We start from the raw sequence: 21,451 nt of genomic DNA, 5'->3' as shown, positions 1-21,451 counted from the left end.
ATGGGGGAACAAAAATACAGATTTAGAGGAAAAGAGCTTAGTGCTTTGTGAAAAGAAGCATTGGAAACCTTGAGATATAATGCAAATGAAATATGATTCTTATGGAGAAGACATGAACTTTGAAGAAGATTTTGCAAACAAGTAGAAAACAAATAATTATGAACTTTTAAAAATTAATCTTTATAGTAACATGGATGCCTTTTGGAGAAATCCAAAGAAAAATTTCTTACCCATCTAGAATGTTGCATTTTGCAACACATTTCTTCTCTCGGCTCACATAGCGACAGGACAAGCAATGGTTTGGGCTTGGACCCCAGCAACCATCAGGTGAACACAGCTCATGACAAACATGGCCCAGGTCCCCTGTGGAAGACAAACTAGGTTTCAGGGGAGTGAGTTAAGTACCTCAGACCCTTTTGTTTTTTTGACTATTACATTGAGGACTTGACTCACCTTGTGGTCTGCTAAAAGACTCCCCTTTTCATTGAAATTGTGGTCTCTGGCTACAAATTCTACCTTCTGCATTTATAATGTTGAATTTTTATCCTGTATCATAGGTATGTTCATGTGTTACCATGTGTGTGATGAGGATTAGGAAATAGGAATCCCTGAAAACTGGTTATGTAAAATACTACTCATTTTTCCACTTGAAAATCTTAGTTTAATTATATCAAATAATTGCTTAGGAAAGCAGAGAAGGGCAACCACAGGTTAGTTCTACCTGTAGGCTGATAATTGGGTTGGTTGGTTTCATATCAGTGAATTCTGATTGTAGGTGTAGTTTCTCTTATGTGAGGTTTATTGGAATCCTGGTGGCAAACAGATATTATTCTGGTTTAGATCCTGAAACTTAAAAGACAGTTTCATATATACCTAAAGGCAGAATAACAGTAACAATAATGAAATTGTAAAATAGATTGATATATAGAAATGACTTTATTCATATGTTGATTATTTTCATCACTGAAAACTCATCATTAGATAAACTCAGTTAAGAATTATTAAAACAGTTCTAGTCTGGTTCACTTAAATGGATAGATAAACTAGAGATTAGGATACAGAGATTTGCTTCATTCTTGCTTAAAAGCATTTAGGCATCTAAATGAGAATAATAGCTTTGTTTGAGTCCTAGTCAATCATCTCTACAATTGTAGAATCTTGGAGTTCGAAAGACAGCGTTCATCTCTGAACAAGAATTGCATCTACAATATCCTTGATTAGGGATTATTTGGCTTCTTCTTGGAGACTGTAGTGAAGGGAAATCCACCAAGACAGATCATTCCAGTTGGGACAATTTGTTTGCCTTAAAAGCCAGCAGAGAGTGGCTAGGTGGCACAGTGGATAGAGAGCACTGGCCCTGGAGTCAGGAGTACCTGAATTCAAATTTGATCTCAGACACTTGATAATTACCTAGCTGTGTGGCCTTGGGCACACATTTACCTTGCAAAAGCCTAAAAAAAAAAAAAAAAGCCAGCAGAGCAGGGGGTGATCACTTACGGCACTCTCTTTCATCTTTGTTGTTTGTGATTTTGGTTTTCTGACTTTTCGTTCCAAACAGTTTGCTCCAGTTTATTGTATTTGCATAGCAGAGTTGTCTGTTTTTTGTGATGATGACATCACCATCACTGATTTCCTTGAGGGATCTTAAGCCCAAGAAACTTATGTCCACGTCAACAATAGCGAGAGAAAATTGACCACTGAAATGAGAGAGAGGGGAAAAAAAAACAAATTGTGATATATAATTACAAATCTGTTATAAGAAAAGGGAATTCTGAAAAAAATCAGCATTGCTGATTGGATTTCAAAGAGACCCTGTTCTTCTCTCCACCTCAGGTTTATACATACTATTAGAAGGCATGCACTATGACTTTTGGACACTAGGAAACTGACTTTTTCTACAATAGCTTTGAGAGGCATTATCACTTTTGACTAGGAAAGTCAGAATTTTTCTGATCTTTTATTAATCTAAATAGGAACCACAGTTTAGCTATACCTGCAGGTTAGTGATTGGGCTGGCTACATGCTGGTGAATTTTGATTGTAAGTAAAGTTTCTCTTATGTGAGCCTCTATATCATTTTCTGTGATGTCCTCTCCTAAGCTCCAAACACCAATCCTGAGTTTAATTCTTATCTATACTTGCAAAATAGTTCATTCATTGCTAAGGTCTCCATTGATAAGAGCTTGATTGGTGATCTCTTCCAGAAGAATTAGAATATTCCTGGGAAATTTTAACGGAAGGGAGAGATAGTATTTGAATGACATATGGGAGAGTTGGCAATTTTGTATTAGGGGTTACTGCCTGTGGTCCTCTCAAGGGGACTAATTAGGTGACTGTTATTTCTGCTATTTCTTAGGGATATAGAGAATAGAAATTGATTACAGAAAATTTCTGGTAGAGTAAATAATTCCCTATAAACCTGATGATTTCTTTGAATATACAGATTGGACTATTCACTGGAGGATCTGATCATGATTATGGGAGAATAATTTCACAATCAAGATTTATTCTTATTTTATTTTGAATGATGGGTCAGTGATTAGAAAGAGTAATAGATAATGATATTCCTCTACGGTTATAAGGCACATAGAAACCACTCTCATTATTTTATATGAGTATTATTATCTGAGTATCAGAAAGGAAAATGATATGTTCTGAAGTATAAGTAGAAAATTTGCTTTTTAGATATTCTAAGGAAGGGATTTATAACCTGATGGCCATGGATAAAACTTGAATTGGATTTTTTTCCTTCTGCAGTAACCTCTAACTGAAATTTAATATTTTTTTCAATTACGACTGTAGGTATCCAGAAAAGAGATCCCCAGGCTTCATAAACCTGCCAAAGAGATCCATAATACAAAAAAATAATCCTTGAACTAAGTTAAGACCAAATCAACTCAAGGTGTAACAAAGAACTCAGAGAAATTCTGAAACTAAAACTAACCTTGGATTTCTTCAACTAAAAAAACAAACAAAAACCCAACCATTTTTAGGAAAATAAAAGAGAAAGCAAATTGTAATGCCAAACCCCAAGTGATCCCCTCCTACCCACCCAAAGCATAGGAAATTTGTGGGGAAGCCATCAATCAAATTACAGCCTCTAGAGAATCTCCCACATTGGAGGTCTTCAAGAAAAGACCAGATAAGCATTATTGGATATGTCATAGCAGGCATTTTCCCCACGAATAGGGAAAAGAAATTGTGTCAAGGGTTGGAGCCAAATGTCCCAGATTCAGGAAGGTATCTTACAGGTCCTTCCTGGGAATGCTCCCATCTACCCAAGTGCACTACAGATGGGTTGAAAAGTTCTCTCAAATGCCACACTCTGGGAGGTCTAACAAGGCACAATGAAACTATAACATCCTGAGACTGAAGAATCACTGCTTGGCCACCCTGACTGCTAATGTCAGCAGCTCCTACCCATCTCCTGCTTTGGGAAAGGATGGATGTTTTGATTTTCTCATGAGCAATTTTTCTCTGAATCAGTACAATACCAGCAGCCATACTATTTTGGTTAAAAATTGTCTCCTGGCATCTAGCCTTCTCCCTGTGGATTCTAATATCATCATAGCAGAGAAGGCTATTCAGCAAATACATAGGTGAACCACAATGTTTGTAGCTTTTTTTTAAATAACCATTTTATTCCCCCTTGCTCCTATTCATTCGATTCATTTGACAAGCATTTATTGAATGCCCATAATGTACCAATCATTGTCCTAGACATGGAGGATATAAAAATATACAAAATACAAAATTATTGACTGAGCTTTTGAAATCACTGAATATCAAGTATGGAATAGGAACTGGCAAGTAACAAAGCCCTGTGTTCCTTGGAGATTAAGTGTCCATAGCTCAAGCACAAGCAGGTAAGGTGCTCCAGAGCTATCTGGTATTAGAGGACAGAGGCTGGTTTCCATAGGTAGGGCAGTCAAAATTAATGACTCATCACAGTGTGCATCCTGTAAATTAGATGAACTGAGCTTGCCCATTTCCAGTCAAGATGCAAAGATTCTGACGTCAGACTTCTGGGAAGTGGCCTGAAAAGGAGTCACACAGGTATAGACTGTTGGGTTGCAAAACCATCTCTTGTTCCTAAGGAATATACTAAGGAGTCTTTCTCACATGATGATACTTTGAAGTTATATGAATATAAACTGTGTAAGAACTGTGCCCTTAACTAAATCATCCTGTATTTTTCAGGTTTAGCTCAGGTGCCACCTACCACTAAAGCTCTTCTCCAGTCCCTCTAGTTATTAGTATCCTTTCCATCACCAGAAGTTCCTTTTCTTTGCATATATATTCTATTTGCTTCTCTGGTTCATACTGTATGTTCTCTATAGAATTTTTTCCCCTTACCTTAGGGGTAAAGCATCTCTTATTTTTATTTCTGTATCTCTTGTGCCAATCACAGTATCTTGAACATAGTGGGTGATTAATAAATGCTTATTACATTAACTAAATTGAATAAATTCCAGGCAAAGGGGACATTTTGAAGAACCAGACTAACTATATTTGAGGACCAGGAGGAATGATTGTTTTATAATCTGAAAGAGATGACTTTTACCAGATTTGAATTTACTTGGTTATTACACAATGATATATAGAATACAATTAGAAGTCTAATTATGTAAAAAAATTCTAATAAGTTGTGATAAGAGAGACTGTATTTAAGAAAGTCATTCTTAAGTCCTCTCACCACCTCCATAATGGTTATTTTGATTATTTCATCATTTCTGTTTGTTTATTATAGTTGAAAGTTGGCAAAGTCAGAAATATGCTATATTATAAAATGATCAGATCTCACTCTCAAAGTCAAAATTCAAGGAAATCCCAAATAACCAGCTTTACCTGAATTATCTAATTTCCACAGTCCTCTCCTTGCTGGACCCCTAAAGAGCTGACTTTTGAAACAGATAAGGTTTAGTACTATCTCTCGTTGAGATGTTACTGTTATACTTATAGCTGTTAAGTTGTTACTTACTGTTGCTTTGTTCTTCCTCGAATAATTTCCAAATGTTCAAAAGCATGGAGGTCAGTCATGTTTTCAGGCCAAGCCTGAATCAGCAAAAATCCTGAAAGTCAATTTTTCATAGGATCATAGATTTTGAGTTAACTAAAGTAATCCTCAAGGGGAAAAAACATATTCCTACAAACATGCATTAAGAAAAATAGAAAAAGGGATGATGAATTGCATATAGTATTCTAATATTAGAAAGCTAGATAAACCTAAAAGAGAATATATTAAAAAATTAAAGTAGAACTAGATAAATTTGAAATAATCAAACCCACCAAAATATAGAAATGAAATGTAAACTAAAAATATGTCATCTGAAAAGACTAATGAAATCAGTAAGCCTTAAATCAATTTGTTTAAAAAGAAGAGGCAAAAATTTAAATCAAAAAATTAGAAAGCATTTTTCAAGTCTTATAATTTCCTTAGAAATTAAACAGTCAAAAATTGATATCACACATTCTATTCTATTATGAAATTTGAACTTGAGGAATAAATGCCAAAATAGTGATTAAATATTTTTTCTTCTTCCACTTTGTGTAAAGGGCTTAGTCTATGCAAAATTGCAACATAGCAAAAGCTGATCGGTATCTTTTCTGTGAACCCCTGTTCTACCTCTAAGATGATCTTATTTGCTTTGCTCATCAAGGTGTACCTTCTCACTCTAATGGTTGAACATTATCCTTCATCTATTCCCCTTGCCTTGGTGTAACTTTCATTCCCTTAAGGTGAAGTGTTCATTCTGACTTTGGAAAAAATAGAAAGGGGTCAAAAATGTTGAAACAACTGATGTGTCCTTTTGAAATCTAATTATAGGACTACTCTGAATGTAATTCTGTTTCCCTTAAGAAAAATAGAAATAGGACTACTGGGATGAGGCAGAGTTTTATGGGAAACAATTTCAACTAGAAACACGGATATATAAATCACTAGTTTTTTTAACTTAAAGCAATTAATTTTAAGTGATGAAATTTCAATTGAATACTGTTTGAGAATCAAGGTTTCTTTTTTTAGTGTACCTCAGATCGTACCACTGATCATGGTCATGTTCATGTATAGAAATACATATTTAACTATTGAACCCATGCCATAAGATATGGTTTCTAGTCACTTCCCTTTCATTGAATAAACCTTGTGATCTTGGGAAAGGTCACTTTTCTGTCCTGGATCTGTTTCTCATTGATGAAATGAGGATTTCTGTATTAGGTGAACTCTAATACTGTATGGTTCTTTGGGGTTTTGTACAAACCTGATATTTCCTTTACAGTCTGGAGAATATTCAATTCTTTTGGATCTAGAGGTGGTGTATTCGTGAAGGAATCCCTGAAATAAACAGAGAAACTTCTCATTGGTGATCACAGACTCAACAGAAGATGTTCACTTTTTCAGTCCCTTCCCTTTTTAACAGATTCCTTACCCTTTAAATGCAACAGGCAAGATATGCAGATCACCGCTGATTATGGTGCAGTTCTCAAATTGTTTGATGTTTGTGGCATTGATGGAGAGGACATCTTTAAATTCACCAATTCCTATCCCATTGCAAACTATGAGGAGAGCAGATATGATTATTCCATCCAGGTTTCTACAATGAATAACTTTCCAGATGAACTTGAAATGTCTTCCTCATTGCCTTTGGCTTGCCATATGGTTTTTATATGCAAAATAACCCTCATTTCGTTTTGCTATCAGTGGATTACTGAACACTACCATTTAAATCCCATTCAGATGGGGGAAGAATCCATCATTGACTCATACAAGATGTGGTTTAACAATCTATTTGTTTGAATGTTGCAAAATTTATCTGCTAACGTAACCCTGACTCTTCTAGGAAGGTAAAATAAACTTGAGTATATAGCTGAGTGTCACATTATTTTTTTTCATCACCCTCTCCCTTTCCCTCTTCTATTCCAGTTAGTGAGAGAAGAGTATTAAATAAGGACTCTAGACACCAGTGTGATGTGGGACTATTTGTTTTACCTCTCTGGGTGAGTCTCAGTTTCTTCCTTAGCAAAATGAGGTTGATAATTCTAGTATAGCTGTCAGTCTAGGGGGATGGAAGTTCTCCCCCTTTGCTCAGTAATAGAAACTGATTAATATGCAGTTTTACAACAGGGACCCTTTCATCCATTTATCAACAGGCAATTATTAAATGAACCATAAAATATCATTACCAGACACTAGGAGTGAGAGGAAGGAAAAAAGAAAAGACAGGAGAGAGAGAGAGAAAGAAAAAAGGAGAGGGAAGAAGGGAAAGAAGGAAAGGAGAAGGGAGAAGAGAGGGAGGAGGTAGGGAGGAAGGAGAAGAAGAAGGAATATAACATGTATGATATTCATGTAAACATGCTTGTGAAAATAGACAAATATATGCGTTTCTCTCTATAAAAATATTTTTTACATAAGAGATAGACACAGACACAAAGTAAAGTCTGCCCAGATATGCCCTAATATAGTAAGGTTTTATACTTTTGGACCCCTTTGGTAGTTTGATGAAGCATAGAGACTTTATCTCAGAATGATACTTTTAAATTAATAAAAATAAATACACCAGATTACAAAAAAGAGTTATATATATTGAAATGCAGTTGCCAAAATGTTTTTTAAAAATTCATAGATGAGGGACACCTAGTTGGTATGGTAGATAGAGCACCTGTCCTGGATTAAAATCCAGCCTTAGATACTTGACATTATTAACTGTGTAACCCTGGACAAGTCACTTAACACCAATTGCCTTTCAAAAAAAATTCGTGGATCCTCTAAAATCTGATCATACATGGACTCTATGTCATATACAGAACCAATGAAGTGTACAAGACAATTATCTCTGATAATCATGTAATCATGGATTTAGAGTCTAAGACACCTTGAAAGCAATCAAGTCAAACTTCTTGAGGTGTTGAGGGTGACAGATAAGGAAACTGGCTGAGAGGGGTTAAATGACTTGTTCAGGGTAATACAACTACCAAGTATTTGAGGCAGATTGTTTTAACTTTGAGTCTAATATTCCTAACTGCTATAATACCTAACTGACTCCTAGAGATAGGTTTTGATGTCTTGAAAGGAATAATTGATCAAGGTTGACAGAATCATAGATTCTTTGTTAATTTACATGTATACACACATTTCTGAATTAGATAATTTAGGGAAAGAAAAATTTGGGGCCCTCCTGTGGGAAGCATCTGTTATCCTCATCCTCTGCCTTTTTAATTCAAAATTTTCTTCCATAGCAGCCACATGCTAGATGACCCTGCATCTCTTCAAATGGTCTTAAAAATAGTATTTTAGGATGTAAGAGGGTCACTTAATGGAAAGAGAGCACTGTGGTATAAAGAAACGTGAAAGGCTTATTCAATTTTTTTCTTTCTTATCCATTTAATAGCACGTTTTGCAATTACATGTAAAGATAAATTTTAGCATTCACTTTTATAAGATTTGAATTCCAAATTTTTCTCCCTCTCTCCATCCTATTCCCCTTTCCAAGATGGCAATCACACTGATTTAGGTTATACATGTATAATCATAGTAAATATATTTCCTCATTAGTCATGTTGTAGAAGAAGAATCAGAACAAAAGGAAAAACCCAAGAGAAAGAAAAGACAAAAAAGTGAAAATTGTATACTTATATCCATATTTAAACTATGCCTCAGGCTCATTCAAAATTAAGGGAAAAGACCAGCTCTCATTTTGTTCTTTCCAAGTGAACATGACTGAGAATTGTTCCGTCATCATGTAGATTAATTCTTTTCTTGTCTCATTCCTTTATATCAGGTCCCACATCCAGGGACTTTGGGTTTTGCCCAAGGGGCATCTTATCAGACTTTTCTAAAGGTTTCAGATTTACAGGATGAGGATCTTATCTCCAATTCTTTAATGACATTCATCCCTCAATTTTTTTCCTTCTCCCTTCTACCCTTCCAGACTTTTCTCCTAATAGCTATCTTGGACTGTTCTCTGCTCTTGTTTTAATGCTCCCAAAGTATGTAAAGTTCAGACATATGGTGTTTGGCACTAGGTTTCCCATGTTAACAGGGTTAGTGATTTCCAGTTTTGTCTATGGATCCCCGAGGCATAACAAATGTTTATTTGCTTGTTTAATTGCATTGAAAATAGTCAATAAATTGTGGATATGAGTATGATGGTATCTTAGGAATGATGAAAATTATCATCTTCATCCCTACCTTACCTAGGAAGTAGAGACCAGGAACAACAAAAATGTTCCTTTATGATATCCCATAACTTTCTTACCTTTACTACATGGACCTTCACACTTTTTACATTTTCGTACACCATCTTCTTCCACTTCATAGGAATCGATTTTACAGGAGCGAACACAGGAACCATGGTCTGTCACCACATAGTTATCTAAGAAAGAGGGAAAGAAAAAAGGGCCATGGAACAGAACTGGTTATTTCTGAAATGAGTTCTCTAGTCTTTTCTTGTTCTATAGCATTCCACTTGAAGAATGGACATAATACTTTCCCCTTGTTTACTTTGTACATAACAATATACTAAAAACAAACCATGTAATTAATCAGTTGTTCCACCATAAGAAATTAAAAGAAATAAGTTAAATAGGAAATTATTTGGGGAAAACGTATTCTACACATTCTCAATTTTAATTATTTAAAATGCTTATTATTTAAATAGTATTTAATTTTTTATCTTGAATACCTATAGTTATTAAAAATCCCTGAACCTAATTTCTTTAAAGTTTGTTATTTTTAAAATTTTCTCAAATTCGAGTTATTATGTATTTTAAAATTTGTTTTTAATCACATAAATTTGTGATAAGATCACTTCTCCTTCTAGCATGTCATCATGATCTTTAGGTGACTTTTCCCTTGGAATCAATGTTGACAAAGAGATAAAGTGTGCATGGCTTGGAGTCTGGGAGCTTGGGGTTCAAATCCTATTCACTCACTGTATGACTATGGACAAGTTGCTTCAGTCTTTTGCTTTTAAATTTCTTCATTTGTAAAATGAAGAAAATTATACTTGTATCACAAATTCCAGAGGGTTGTTGTGGGACTTGAGTTAAGTAATGTGAAGCTTTTTTGTAAACTTTAAGTTACCCTTTAAATATTAGTTGTCATTATTTTCGTTGGGATCAAATTTCATATTTAACATCTTAAGTCCTCTTAACTAGCATGGTCAGTTCCCTGGTCTTTTTTTTTTTTTTATTATTTTGTTATTCAGCCTTAACTCAACTTAGAGATTCTTTTATACTCTCTTATATTCTAAAATAAATTGTTTTAAACAGTTCTTATATTAGAAGCTATATTAGAAACTTTTAGATATTAGTCAACAATCTTTCAGTAGACATGTAAGGGAAATATTATCTCTTACATTTGTAGCCTCCTCAATCTACTGAAGATAGTGTCATACATACGGGATTGAAGGTTGGACACTAAAAGAGTGAAACACCTGTGCATATAACTAAACTTCCTTACCTATGCTACTTTCTAAGAAAGGAAGGGCCATTGTCTGCTCCTAAATTATTATGTCACACTGGACAACTCAATTTGCCTCTCTTAATCTCAGTTACTTATTAAATGTTTTTTTGAATGACCATTTCTTAAGTTTTAAAATTCTATGATAGATCAGTATGCTAATGGCCTCAGCCTTTATAGAACCAATCTATAGAATGTGTAAGGGTGAACTGAATTCTTCTAACATCTATCTGGCTCTAATTGTATTTTTATATCATTCAAGTTCAGTGTTACCAACTAATGTTTGCAGGTAATGGAGACTCATTCTGTCCATGAGTTCATGGTGCTATCTGCTTCACTTCCTAATCCAAGTATACTTATTTAATATTTAGATCCCATTTTTGTTTTAACTGGAATTGAAAGGCCTTTAATAAGAAACCACTTTCAACATCTCTCCTTCCCTTCCTTTCCAGGGTGGGAAGGAGCTAAGTAGTAACTATCCAGTATCCAAAAAAAAGAGAGAAAAGGAGGGAAATTCTTTGGAATTGAAAGATACTATTGTAGAAGATAGGACTCTATCTACAAATTCTCTAATTTAATGTCCTCAGTGAGACAATGAGGGAGTTCAAATGACTATAGACCCCTGACAATGAGAATCCCTTGGCAGGTGACAGCTGGTTATCAAAGTAAGATAGCTTGGCAAAAAAAAGGGATTTTACTAAGGAACAGAATGCAGTTACCCTAGACATGAGAAATAACTAAGATAAGCAGTCCTGGGACTAGGAACTTCCAGTCTAAATCCCCTTCCCTTCAAAGACATTTCCCTTTGATCTTTGGCTTCACAGCTGCATGATGACAACCACATCTTTTATGACCATCAGAGGAATAGCATTGATGCATCTCCTCCAAACTTCACAGAATAAATTAAAAGGATTGTTCAAGGCTTGCTAAATCATGTAATCTCAGGAGGGAAATTCTAGAAGTTAAATGACAACCTTTGCAATAGGGTTCTACTGAACTCACGTGGGCACTTGCGTACACAGGTGGCTCCAAAACTGTATTTGCCTTCTGGGTTGACATCCATCTGGTAAGTGGTGGGATTGTACTTCATCAGAAGGGGGCAGGCCTCTTTGCATGTGGCTTCATCTCGAAACTTTCGGCAGGCCTGTTGCAAGATGGAATACCAATGATAAGGGACTAGGCACAGCCTTTCCGAGCAGGCTAAATAACTTAAATTGGAACTACATGTTACATAATATGAAGATGCTCTAATTCAGTGAAAATAATGAAAATAGTCACATAAAAATGAGTCACTATATCCCTTTCTCTTTGTTTTCTTCATTGTACCTGGTCTGTTTGAAGGAATGTATGCATTAGGAGGCTTAGAGTAAGAAGTACCCGATAATTTTTCAGTGAAGACATAGAAACATCATGAAGCTCATGATCTGTCCTATTAACTGGAGACCCTTTCTTTTCAGATTCAAGTCCACTTGATTCTCTCCAATGTGTCCTATTTAAGGACACATTTTTGGAATCTGATAGACCATTTTCTGTGGGAAAGAGCCTAGCTCAGAAAAACATAATGGAGTCTGGAATAAATAGAATGAATCACAGAAATAGAAAATTCAAAGACCCTTTACTCCAACCTATACCTGAAAGGAACACCAGCTACAGTATACCTTGGAAGTAGATTGTAATACTCAGGGAGCAAAATATTTCCTAAAATATCCCTTTCCAATATGAGTTAAAACATTCTATGAGTACATTTATAAAGACATCAATCAATTACTGTGCTAAGCATTGGAGACACAAAAAGAGACAAAAGACAATCCCTGTCCTCAGGAGCTTACAGTCTAATGATGGAGACAGTATGCAAACAAAGCAAGCCCTGTAGAGGAAAAAATTAACTTAAGAGAGTTTGGAGAAGTTTGGGACTTTGGTTGGAACTTCAAGTAAGTCAAGGAGGTTGGAAAGCAAAGCAGAAGGAGGGAGTTTTTAAGGCAAGGAGGACAGTCCAAGAAATGAGTGGAGAGATGAAAGGTTTTATTCATAGAATAGTCCAGAAGCAAGTGTCATTGGATCAAAGATATGAAACATCCCCAGTCACCCAGGGAAAGCTGTAGACCATTTTTTGTACAGCTCATTTATGGTCCTAGCAGTTCCAAAGGGACCTAGCTCTGGCTAGTCTAGGATCCTTTTAGTCAAGTAAAATGGATTTTAGAATTTTAGTTTTCTTGCAGATGTCATCACAGTAAAAAACTGAAAATGGTTTTGATTCCTTTTTGTGGCAAACTATGATGTCACTACCAAGGAAAGTCATCTGGTTTTGTCTGAATTAAAAGTATCTTCCCCATCCCACTTCTTCTCAAGTAATAGGCAGAAGAAGCATTGGACTTGGTGTCAGACAGTTCAAATTCAGTTCAGACACTTGCTGTGTAACCCCTGGCCAAATAAAACACCTCACCTCAGTCTTCCTGTTTTCTCATTTATTAGATGAGATTCCTAATAGCACATAACTCACTAGGATTTTATGAAGATCAAATGACAACTTCTGTAAAGTGTTTTGTAAATCTTAAGAGGTTATATTCTATTGAGATCAGACATTGTGGGAACTGGGACTCCCTGAAGATCGAACAATAGCTCCTTCTTACCAAACAGTCACTCTCCCGGGGACCAGTACAACCGGCTGCACACTGATTGTGGCAACAGTCACTGGGGGAGCTACCGCGACACCGTGCTGAGCACTGTTGGGCACAGTTGATTTTTGTCACTGAAAAAGAACAAAGGTCACAGATGAAACAGATATTCATTAAATTTTTTTAAGAAAGATTTTTGGCGGTCCACTTCCACGTGGATTAGGTTCATCAGGTTCATCAAAGGTAAATGGAAGTTTATTAAAATGGGAGTTTTTCAAGTTTCGACAAGTCCTTTCCCAGGTGGGTGAGGTTCTGGTGCCAGTCCTCAAAGTTGATAAGAGTAGATTGTCCTCACATGCATTAGAGAATTTACTTTGCCAATTGTGTCAGGAGCTTGGGATGCTGTGGAGCTGAGAGGGGATAAAGGGAGGTCCTGCTGTGTCCCTTGCAGGTAGAAGAGGATATGATGTCATTGCCCTAAGGCTTTTTTTTTTAAGAACTTCAGAAATTAATCTCAGAACTACTTTTTGAGGTTTTGGGGTAAAGTAATATTATTTGTCATCTGCTGTAAATCTCATCAATTCCACATGTCTGTTTCTACTCTAAACCGTCTTGCCTGGATGGATACATGGAGATGCAAAAAGCTTTCTTCCTTCGAACTTCATATTGGGTCCATTGTTCTAAAAAGAATGACTTCTGTTTGGGTAGCAATTATCAATCATGGTCTCCCTTGTATTTACAATATACAGGAACTTCTCAGGCATTTTCCAGTATAAACAATGATTAGAATAATTTAGTATACCTTCTCTACTGACCTTGTTCAGTGCTGATATGAGGTTTTTCATAGGTTAAGGGGGTTGCACAGTAATAGAGGGGTTCAGAGAAGAAGGGTAAGGTTATATGGTTTTTCAGAAGCAAGTTCAGGGTCATATGAAGACCAGTTTAATTTTCATCTAGTGTTAAACAATCAGACCCAGAGGCAAGGAGACCAGTTTATGTCTCTGAATGAATTGACAATACTGGATCAAGACTTTAAGATCCCTAAAGAAGAACAATCAGCAAAACATCCAAAGTACCTAAACGGATTAAAAATCATCCAAAAATTATTCTTACAAATTTTATTTGTATTTATATATTTATTTGTAATTTTATTTAATCAGATCAATTCCATTTAATGGATTGGACCAGTTTCTATCTATCCTAAATATTATTTCAACTATGAAAAGTTCACCATCAGGCCTAGTAGTCAAATCAGGTGAGCTATGCAGCTTTTGGACTGAGTATATCTTATATGATCATGTATCCAATGAGAGAAATAATACAAATAATACTACACAGATAATTGGGACTCAAAACAGTCATCAAGGGAAAGGCAATGTAGATATTGTTATCTCTACATGAAAGATATTAATGTTATTTCCCAACCATCTGGAAAAACTGGGGGCATATATAAATATTAAAATCCATATACTTACAAGTCTGGCAATTATTTGGTCCAGGACCCCAACAGCTTCCATTGGGACAACTAGAATCACACTTTTCACCTAAAATCAATTTTAAATAAAGATGAATTCATAATATTCCAGTGTGAGGAGTCTGATCAATTAAAATCATTTTGACCATTATTCCAAGTTTATTTTAAATTCTGAGATTCCAGAAATGGAAACACAGCAACAATAAATAATAAAACTAACTGCAGGTGAAGAAATGAAAGCTCACCAATATTTAAACCATTAACAATATTAAGAATCTTAGCATTGGAAAGGAGAGAATTGTTTCTAATTTCCTCATTGCACATTTATGAGGAAACATACCCAGAGAAAATGAAATGATTTAAGATACTGAGGTGATGCAGAGTCAGGCTAAAATCTACATCTTTTTTTCTTTTAGATGATGTCTCCTTCCACTGCCCTATGTTGCTTTGCTATCTGATATTGAATTAACCAATGAGCATTTATGAAATGCCTACTATATACTAAGCACTATGATAAGCTTTTTTACACATGTGAGATAACTGAAGAACATGGTACTTTAGGAATTTCACCCAAGATCACATAATAAATTGGATTTTAAATCAGTGAAAATACAGTTTTCTGTTATCTTTACACTCTCTGTGTCACAATACCTTGCTCACAGTAGGAGTTTAATAAATACTGTTGAAATGTTGCTAATTTGTTCATGCTCTGACAGACTCTAATGATAAGTTTGCATGTAGAGAGGTAAATTCTCTCCATTTTTATTGACTGCATTATTTATTTAATTTGACTGTCTTTGAAAGCAACCATGCAAGAAAATGTACATAGTCTTACTGTCTGAGCTTTGATTTGAATCTTGATCTGTGAAGATGAAAAATCTTTGTTTTTCAAAAACCAATTTGAGTGATTGCTGAGTATTGAGATTTGTTCCTGGTTTGTAGGACTTTCTTAAGTACCTAAAACTCTACTTGTTAGTTATATATCTTTGTTTAGATATTGTTACAATGTGCATATATTGATTCATGTAAATTTCTATGTCATATTTTCATGTGTATAATTCTGTATGTATTTGCTTTTCAGGATTGCACAGAATGGGAAAATACTGAAGCAATAGATTGATTAAAAATTTAAATCAGAAATAAAAACATAATTTTTGCTAATAATTTATTTTTAGGCAATTGGGGTTAAGTGACTTGCCAAGGGACACATAGCTGCTAAGTATCTGAGGCTGGATTTGAACTCAGGTCCTCCTGAATTATTCATATATGCATCAGCAGCAATGACCAGTCTCATGCTTTGAACACAAACTATACATATTATAGGGGCAGGTAGGTGACATAGTACATAGAACACTGACCCTGGAGTCAGGAGGACTTGAGTTCAAATCCAGTCTCAGACATTTAATAATTACCTAGCTGTATGACCTTGAGCAAGTCACTTAACCCCACTGCCTTGCAAAAAACAAAAAAAAGCAAACCAAAAACAAACTATACATATTATGCTGAAATATAGCATCAATATTGTACAGAGTGGTTTCTTCTCTATTGGAGAATATCTGAGAGAAAAATTCTGACAATAATTAGCCATGGAGCAGAGTTTACAGGGGCTAACCTTTGATAACTCCTATCCCAGTATAGAAGAATCAAAAGCATAGCAAGAATCATTAAAGAGAGCAACAAACTGAGATGCTTCATTTGGAAAGACAAAAGCTTTCTTGGTTGCCTAAACTAATTAACCTATAGTTCAACAGTTAAAGAGGATATTTATAGAGACAATTTGACCCATCAAATAGTTTTCTAAAAGACAATTGTATCAAATAGCTCATATGAGACTTTACAGACCTGAGATAAAAGTTTCAGTTTCTTATAAAATGAGTTGTTTATAGCAATCTATTTAGAGTTTGAAGAGACCTTAAAGAATATTAAGTGCATCCTTTCCTTCATTTTGCAAATGTGAAAACTGAAATAGATGGAGGTTAAAGTGAGTTATTTAGGGTCATCTAGATAATAATGAACCTTGTGCCACATGGGTGACTTCTTTCATATAACAGTGTTTTCACTCTCTCTATCCACCAAATGGGTCCTTGAGAACTCATTTACCTTTCAAAAACAAAATGGCAGATGGAAGTGAAGATTACAGAAAACATGCTGAATGAATATTCTTTCCCTCCTTCCCAAAACCAAGGGATTGCTAGAATTGACAGCAGGAATAAATTTTATAGAACACTTACAATTCTTAGGATGACTGTTATTGTCTATTGTGATATTGTCGAAAAATTCAGTAGCCACGATATCCTTCCACTGGATCGTCTCCATGTTACACAAGGATGGGTTATTGTTGAACCGAACACCACCACTAAGGATTTCTATATATACATATATAAAAGAAAAGAACTTTCAATTGCATATTAATTAAAATATTTGTGAGGGTTTTTTTACATTTTTATATCTAAGAAAGATGAGTGACCCACCAAGGGTAACAAAAAAGTCATTGGGACCTAGAGTAGAAGGTGAAGATTTCTTGGAGGAACTGGAATTTCATTTGACCTGCATTCTGAAACCTGGATAGGATTTAGATGTTGAAAAGGAAAGGGAGAGGTTTCCTTTTGCTATAGCAGCAAGGAACCACAAGGTAGGATTTGTGTGTGTATAGTGTGTGTGTGTGTGTGTGTGTGTGTGTGTGTGTGTGTGTGTGTGTATGTACGTACGTACAGAAATGACTATAGGTTAAAAAAATCAATGAAAAGTGTTATTTTTAAAAAGAGAAAGAATGGAAGGAAAGAGGAATTCTAGGAAGGGAAGTCAAAGGTACAGAACAGGGACAGGAAGGAGACTGGTGAGAGTAAAAGGTTCATGTTGGAATATTGTAGAAAGATAAAGCTAGAAATCCAGAAAAACACCAAGCCATTTAAACTCCACTGTTCTAACCTAGGGATCAACAAACTATTATAGAATTATAGTGGGCTGGGTTTGCCTTCAGACCCTAGCATGACTAACTCTACTCTAGGTAATAAGTAGCAGAAATGCTGAACCACATTAGAAAAGGGAGTTCTCTGTCCTTAAGAATTCCCTAAACTAATGAAATCACAATGAAGTCCTCTCCTAGAGGCAATGGAGAACTTGTCCAGATTTTTTGCACAATGGTAAATGACAATGATAATCAAAGTGATATTAAGGAAAGACTAAACTGATGGCAGGATGGATCCAGATTAACTAAAGGTGGATCTAGCAAAATCTGAGGTGATGGGGATTTGACTTAGGGGAAAATTCAGTAACACTAAAGAGACATTTTTCAAGGAATCATTGAAGGCAGTTGGTAATTCCTCAGCTAGAAAGGAAGGAGGGCATGGGTGATTCACAGGTGGCTCAAAGGTTTCCATTTTCTATCACAAACAGAATATAACTGTGAACAATTGGTGGCTTGTCTGGTTCATTGAAATACTTAAGGGTTGATCTGTGTGGATAGAATTTGTCAGCAACTTGATTGTTCCTGCTTTGCTGCTCCTGGGATCTGGTAAATTTATTGACTTCTTCTCCCTCCCCTACCCATTCCTTTCTTTTTTTTCCTTCTTTTTTTTTTTTAGTTTTTTTTTGCAAGGCAAACGGGGTTAAGTGGCTTGCCCAAGGCCACACAGCTAGGTAATTATTAAGTGTCTGAGACTGGATTTGAACCCAGGTACTCCTGACTCCAGGGTCGGTGCTTTATCTACTATGCCACCTAGCTGCCCCTTTACCCATTCCTTTCTTAAAAAAAAACTGGCATTGTTTACCCTCAGTTTCCTTATTATTACCTATCTGTATTTTTATAATGGATATTATCCACAGATAAAGCTATTTTGTTTTCTGAAAAAGTGTTTGCTTCAAGGAATGACAACATGGTGGTGGTGGTGATGGCAGGAGAGCAAAAGGGAACCTGTGAAATCAATTATCTTCTCCATAACTAGGAGCCTCAAAGTTCTCTTTGGTGATGCAGAGAAGGGCTTCCTATGGACAGGCCACATCCAGCCCAGACCTCTGTTCCTGCTGTTTCTTAGAATATCCTTCCCCAATCTCTTCCCCATTCCATTACCTCCCTGCCCCACCTTCCAAGCCCTGCTAATTCCTCAGTGAGGGACTTTTAAAATTCCAATATTTTCATCCTCACAAGAATATCTCTGCATAGTATCTTACCTAGTAGATTCCTCATGGGCAATTCCCTCACTCCTGTTTTATTCCCATCATAGTTGGAGAGCACAGCAAGAGCATAAGAGTTTTCATACAGCACATTTCCTCTGATGATCTGCAAGTTTTCCAAAGGAATTTTCTCTACTGCATTGAGAGCAATAAGCACATAGCCAGCAACTTCCTGGATGGTCTTGAGAAATAAAGAAGATGTGTTTTTATACTTCTCTACATTTTTATTTGTCATCAGAGAAGCATAGGATTTCATTTATTCATTCATCCATGCAAGCATTCATTCATCAAGTATTTATTAGGTGGTCACTATATATCAGTTACTGAGTACAGATCTAAAAAATTCCAAAAATATTTCCTACTCTTAAGCTTATATTCTGTTTGGCAGGGATATGGGGGTAAGATGGGAGGGGAAAACATGAGTACAGGAACTATCAACAGCAACATTCCCTACTCTTAGGAGTTAATATTCTATTTGCTGGAATGGGGTAGAGGAGGCAACACAAATGCAGTAAATACAAAATTTATTCAAGGTAAATATAAAGTTATTTTGAGAAAGAGGATAAGCTCTATGCAGAAGGCATCATTTGGGCTCATCCTTGAAGGAAACTGAAGGTTCTCTTGGGGATCAGCTTGGCAAGGATATGGAGGCATGGATGTCACTCATTTATACATGTTATAATACTGAACTTTCCGGGATGAGCATATATAAATGCATAAATTAGTATATAAAAGATATATGTATTAAAACTAATCAAAAGTTGACAATAATTGAGGTTTAGATTGTCCTTTCCAAATCAATCAGCCTTAAAGACCTCTCCTGATTAATTTAGAATCCTAATAAGTCACTTGGTTCTATCATTTAACTAGGAAGTTCAACATATAGCAATTGTGCCTTCCTATTTGCCTAAAATAAAATGAAAATTGGTAAAATCAAGTCCTAATCCTCCTGCACTTTTCCTGGTATTTAAATAAAAATTCTGTCTATCAAACCAACACTCACACCTTCATAAAACCACCCTGAACTCTAAAACTACAATTAGAAAAGTATTTCAAACTATTCATAGCATCATAGAGTATATGGGCATTCCATCTCAGTTTATTTTGAAAACATAAGAGGTAGCTAGAGTATGACATCATAAGTATTTCCTAGTGAACATGTTTTTTTTATTTTCCCTTGAAATCTTAATTCCTGAATCCAAAGTACTTTGGAGTCTACCTAACGATCCTTTCATTGCTCATGTGATCTCTCATTTGGGGGTGGGGATGAAGAGGACAATCAATTCTGTCATACTCACCTTTAGGAAGGAAAGATCATTATTTTTTTGGACATAGGTAATTTCCAAATTTCCAAGTACCACCTCACAGTTATTGAACATTCTCTGGAGACTCAGGAAGTGGTCCTCAAAAGTACCCAACTGGGTCAGCTTGTTACTTGTTCCTTGGCAAACTGTAGAGAGAGGGAGGGTGGAGAAAAAAATGATGTCACTTGAAATACTGAGAGTGAATTAGAAATGACAAATATAAAATGTGTAGGCATCACATAAGTTATACAGAACTCTGAGAAAAGTACAGCTACCCACAGAGATAAGTGCCCTTTCCTTTATAACTATAATTAGACCATTCATTGTTATATGAAAAACAACTATATGGATGTTGATTCAGTATATAGCTTATTTGATTGCTTGAACTGGTTCTATAGGAATGTTCACTTTACTCTGAAAGTTAGAAAGCCAGAGTTTCAAAAACTCTCCATGCATTTCTATTGCTTTTATATAATTCTACCAATTTTGAAAAAAAAATTCATGCTCTTTATTTTATTTTTTTTACAATTCATTATTTCCTTATATAACAGCCCTGCCTCACCAGAACCCTTCCTTATAACAAAGAAAAATAGTTAAACAAAATAAGTGCACATAGCAATTGATCCTGAGAGGTTAAGCAATATTCCAAACACTAGAAAGCAGAGGGCTGCATAGTTCTTCTGGGACCAAGACTTATCCCTTATTACATGAAATCATAACAAGTAGACAGATATCTTAGAGGACACCTACTCTAACACAATTATTTTATAGGCTCAGAGAAATTTACTCTAGGTGACAAATTGGAAGGAGCACCTGACCTGGAGTCAAGAAGATTTAATTTCAAATTCTGCTTCAGACACTTCCTAGCTGTGTGACCCTGGGCAAGTCCCTTAATCTCTCCTTGCCTCAGTTTCTCAGGGGTAAAATGAGGATAATAATCTTACTTACTTCCTAAGATTGTGGTGGGGATAAAATGACATAATAATTGTAAAATGATTAGTAGAGTGACTTAAACACAATAAAGTTGCTGTGAGGTCATTTAATCATGTGTGATGCTTCATGATCTCATTTTTGGTTCTTGGCAAAGATACTAGAGTGGTTTGCCATTTTTCTTCTCTAGTTCATTTTATAGATGAGGAAATGAAAGCAAACTGGGTTGAGTGACTTGCCCAGGGTCACACAGCTAGGAAGTGTCTGAGGTCAAATTTTAATTCATGTCTTCGTGACTCCAGGTCTGGTGCTTTCTCCACTGCCCCAATATAATAATTTATATCACACACAATAAGTGCTTTTCATAAATGTTAACTATTGTTAACACTAACTTCCTTGTTATTTATAATTACATTACTATAATCATTGAGTATGTTATTTTCTTTCTTTTTTTGTTTTGCAAGGGAATTGGAGTTAAGTGACAGGGTCGCAGCAGC

At 35.5% G+C, this 21,451-nt stretch overlaps 1 protein-coding gene across 2 annotated transcripts in view; it reads right to left on the bottom strand.

The window, feature by feature from the left end:
* Positions 1-21,451, bottom strand: part of EGFR (epidermal growth factor receptor) — a 225,268-nt gene that overhangs the window by 51,917 nt on the left and 151,900 nt on the right. For both annotated transcript variants that reach the window (XM_074198315.1, XM_074198316.1), the window contains exons 2-13: positions 20,019-20,170; positions 18,718-18,901; positions 16,779-16,913; positions 14,549-14,617; positions 13,089-13,207; positions 11,461-11,602; positions 9,254-9,370; positions 6,428-6,554; positions 6,260-6,333; positions 4,981-5,071; positions 1,498-1,697; positions 231-363 (exon numbers count right to left, since the gene is read on the bottom strand). In XM_074198315.1, the coding sequence (XP_074054416.1) occupies positions 231-363; positions 1,498-1,697; positions 4,981-5,071; positions 6,260-6,333; positions 6,428-6,554; positions 9,254-9,370; positions 11,461-11,602; positions 13,089-13,207; positions 14,549-14,617; positions 16,779-16,913; positions 18,718-18,901; positions 20,019-20,170 (1,543 nt within the window). The remainder of the gene's footprint in view (positions 1-230; positions 364-1,497; positions 1,698-4,980; positions 5,072-6,259; positions 6,334-6,427; positions 6,555-9,253; positions 9,371-11,460; positions 11,603-13,088; positions 13,208-14,548; positions 14,618-16,778; positions 16,914-18,717; positions 18,902-20,018; positions 20,171-21,451) is intronic.

The sequence above is a fragment of the Macrotis lagotis genome, chromosome 8, assembly GCF_037893015.1.
Source record: "Macrotis lagotis isolate mMagLag1 chromosome 8, bilby.v1.9.chrom.fasta, whole genome shotgun sequence".
Taxonomy (NCBI): Eukaryota; Metazoa; Chordata; class Mammalia; order Peramelemorphia; family Peramelidae; genus Macrotis; species Macrotis lagotis.
Note: the sequence above shows the minus strand (reverse complement) of the source record. Positions and strands in the feature narration are given on the sequence as shown.